Genomic DNA, 2992 nt, shown 5'->3' on the forward strand with positions numbered 1-2992 from the left:
ATTATTGTTATTGTTATTGTTTTTCTGACATCAAAGTCACACCACGTATGTTGATGTCATGCATCACTATGATGTCATTATTCATCATGCATGCGCTATGAGTACTTTAGAGTGCGAGTGAGTGTGACTATTAATAGAGTAAAGTATTAATGTCATTATCAAAACAATAAAACAAGAGAATGAGGAAATAGCAATACACTAGGGGACAGACCATTGATGAATATACTTAAACTAACATTTCCGTGATTTAACACATTTTGATGTAGATGTCACAATGTTATAGCTGTATAAAAATAAAGGGAAATAGAGGACAACTTTAGTTTGCAGAGAAGAAGAAATAAAGCAGAAGAATTAAAGGAAGAGAGAGAGTGGGCAGTATAAAATATGACTGATCATAATCAAACAGTTGCTCAAGAGCCTGAGGAAGGACATGTAAGTGTGCAATTTGAATTATATTCCCTGGCATCTATTGTATGGATTCCTGGTAGCATAGATCTATTGTAGTGTTAGATCTGATCTCTATCTTCAAGATTGTTGCAACAGCAATAGCATTGTGAAGCTGTTGTAGGCCTAGGGGCTATATGGAAACCAAAAGTTGATGAAACCAGGATATGATAAATATATGTAGCATAATAGAAAAACCAGGCTATATGCACATAGCCATGCAGGCTGCTAAGAAGTAGACTGGCTAGCTAGCCTGGTTTTTAGCATAGCATACTAGTAGAAACCAGGCTGTATGTACATATTAAACCATGCTATATAGCACATGATAGCCATGGACACACAATAATAGTCTCTCTCTCTCTCTCTCTCTTCCTCATTCCCTACTCTCAGGATGATGAAAGGACAGAGCTAGTGTTCCCATTGGAAAGGCTCCACATAAGGACATCACAGCTGCTAAATAACGCAGACCAAAGGATGACAGAAATATTGAGAAAGATGACAGACGAAAGAATTGAGAAGATGAGTATAGAGCAAGAAGAGCTAAAAGAAGAAATAAAAAAGATCCAAGAAGAATTGAGGGAAGCAAATAAAAATGTTAAAGAAATAACAGAACTGAAGAGGAGAGTAGATGACCATGACAAGAGACTGAGGGTCGTAGAAAGTAAAGTGCCAGTTGGAAGAAGAAACCCATCAGCAGAGAGTGACGTGGGATATGGGGGCAGTAGAGATAACAGCTCGAGTAACCTAGAGCTTCCAGTACAAAATCCACCTGTATCCCTCCTTGGGCCAAATGATGATGATCAAGCAAAATAAATAAATTTATATATTTGATATACTGTATACTTCTTCCCTTAACTCTCTCTGACAATAATGTATGTATCTGTCTTTCACCTATCTTTCTGTATCTGCTGGAGTTCTCTTAATCAATTATATTCTCTCTCCCTCTTTTCCAATCTCTATCCTGAATTCTTCTCAATGCAACAAATGTGATTATGATGATTTGTAATCATAATATTATCGTCTTTATGTTAATTATTGTTATTGAAATATACCTCAATCGCAAATATGTTGAGCTATTTTGCTGAGAAGGGAATCTATGGAATTAACTCTACGTGAAAACTCGTCAATGTTTCCCAAATTATGACAAATTCTTATATAACATATGTACCTAAATGCCACTCCTTTGTACTTACAGTAGTAGAGTTTACTTAACATGAGTAAACCCTAATTAGGAGCTAGTGGTTAGCGTGATCGAAACATAAACTATGAAATGGACCATGAATTGCACAACCTCCTTTATGTTATACGTACATAATGTGCACGTGTGCATGTATAATATGTATTAGATTATCTTAAAGCCACTATTATTTGCGAGTACTAATTTTTTTGCGTTTTTTGTGAGTGGCTTTAAAATCGCAAGAATTAGTACTCACATTTATTAATAATTTAGGTTTATTAATAGTTATTAATTGGAAAAAAAAATTAGTACATGCTAAATCAGTACCATTAACAAACCACAAATACAGTATTTGTCTACTTAAAAATAAGTGGCCTTAAGGTATCTTATATCTTTGTATGGTTTCTTTGCGTAGACGATACTTCCCAATTATTTAGGATGGGGTAATTAGTGGGTGGTTTAGTTAAGTATTGTCATTAAAACTATTAGCATAAACACATGAGAGAAGACAGTACAATAACACAGAGTGCATGATGTGATGTGACTGATGTCATATGATGTCTTCATTAAAATAATCCCTTCCAGCCCTTGAAAACCACAAAGACACTTTATGATAGTATACAGCATCATTGGAATGAGGATGTTATGAATGTTTATTAAAAATAGAACAGCCAAATAAGGATAGTATGTCTAAAATCTATATGTCCCTCCCTATGTTTCCAGGAACTACATGTAGATGATAAAAAACAGGATATAATAATTATGCATATAAAGTACAATAATACTGTTCTATTTTTAGTAACATAATACACCCCAGTCTTATTAAATCATTACTACATTTGAATGGTGTGAAACCAACAACATTATAAACATCGTGATAGATTAGTTCATAATATATAATAGTTCCAGTAATACCGGTCAAGATAATTAGGTCCTAAGCAAAGGAGCTTGTTTTCCCGGTATAGCAAGGCTACAAAAGTCCTGGCAGCCATTTTGAAGTGGAGTGAATCCTACTTAGTAATGCTACTGTGTTATTAATAAGTTATCTAATAGCATTATACTAACAGTATTATAAATTCTATTGCTAATACTGTACAGCATATTTATAATAAGGGCAGTCCTAACTACATAGGGAGGATTCATCTGAAGTGTAAATTAAGTGACATATACATCACATTATAATATATAATTATGTTACCATTATATTTTATGCTTACGTAGCAGGGCTCGTGTGAAGTAAACTACCCGCTAATCGTTGTAATTGTTTGTGGTATGAAAAATATTTTAATTTCAAATTGCGTACAGCTGCTACATAATTACTGGCATACTATAATATATCACACACACACACACACACACACACACACACAC

The 2992-nt window shown here is 34.1% G+C and overlaps 1 protein-coding gene across 1 annotated transcript; it reads left to right on the forward strand.

Moving 5' to 3' along the window:
* The first annotated feature begins 272 nt into the window (after positions 1 to 272).
* LOC109590836 (uncharacterized) lies at positions 273 to 1495 on the forward strand. Its single transcript, XM_020006708.1, has 2 exons — positions 273 to 432; positions 835 to 1495. Exons 1-2 carry the CDS (start codon positions 385 to 387, stop codon positions 1255 to 1257), a joined length of 471 nt encoding a protein of 156 aa, XP_019862267.1. The 5' UTR covers positions 273 to 384; the 3' UTR covers positions 1258 to 1495.
* Positions 1496 to 2992: the final 1497 nt, after the last annotated feature.

Source organism: Amphimedon queenslandica, unplaced genomic scaffold, assembly GCF_000090795.2.
Source record: "Amphimedon queenslandica unplaced genomic scaffold, v1.1 AMPQUscaffold_9390_Cont18592, whole genome shotgun sequence".
Taxonomy (NCBI): Eukaryota; Metazoa; Porifera; class Demospongiae; order Haplosclerida; family Niphatidae; genus Amphimedon; species Amphimedon queenslandica.

Bases quoted from the DNA above. Each gene is read 5' to 3' on its own strand.
- LOC109590836 (XM_020006708.1), top strand. From the start codon at position 385: ATGACTGATCATAATCAAACAGTTGCTCAAGAGCCTGAGGAAGGACAT. The intron at 433-834 runs GTAAGTGTGCAA...CCCTACTCTCAG, and splicing joins AAGAGCCTGAGGAAGGACAT to GATGATGAAAGGACAGAGCT.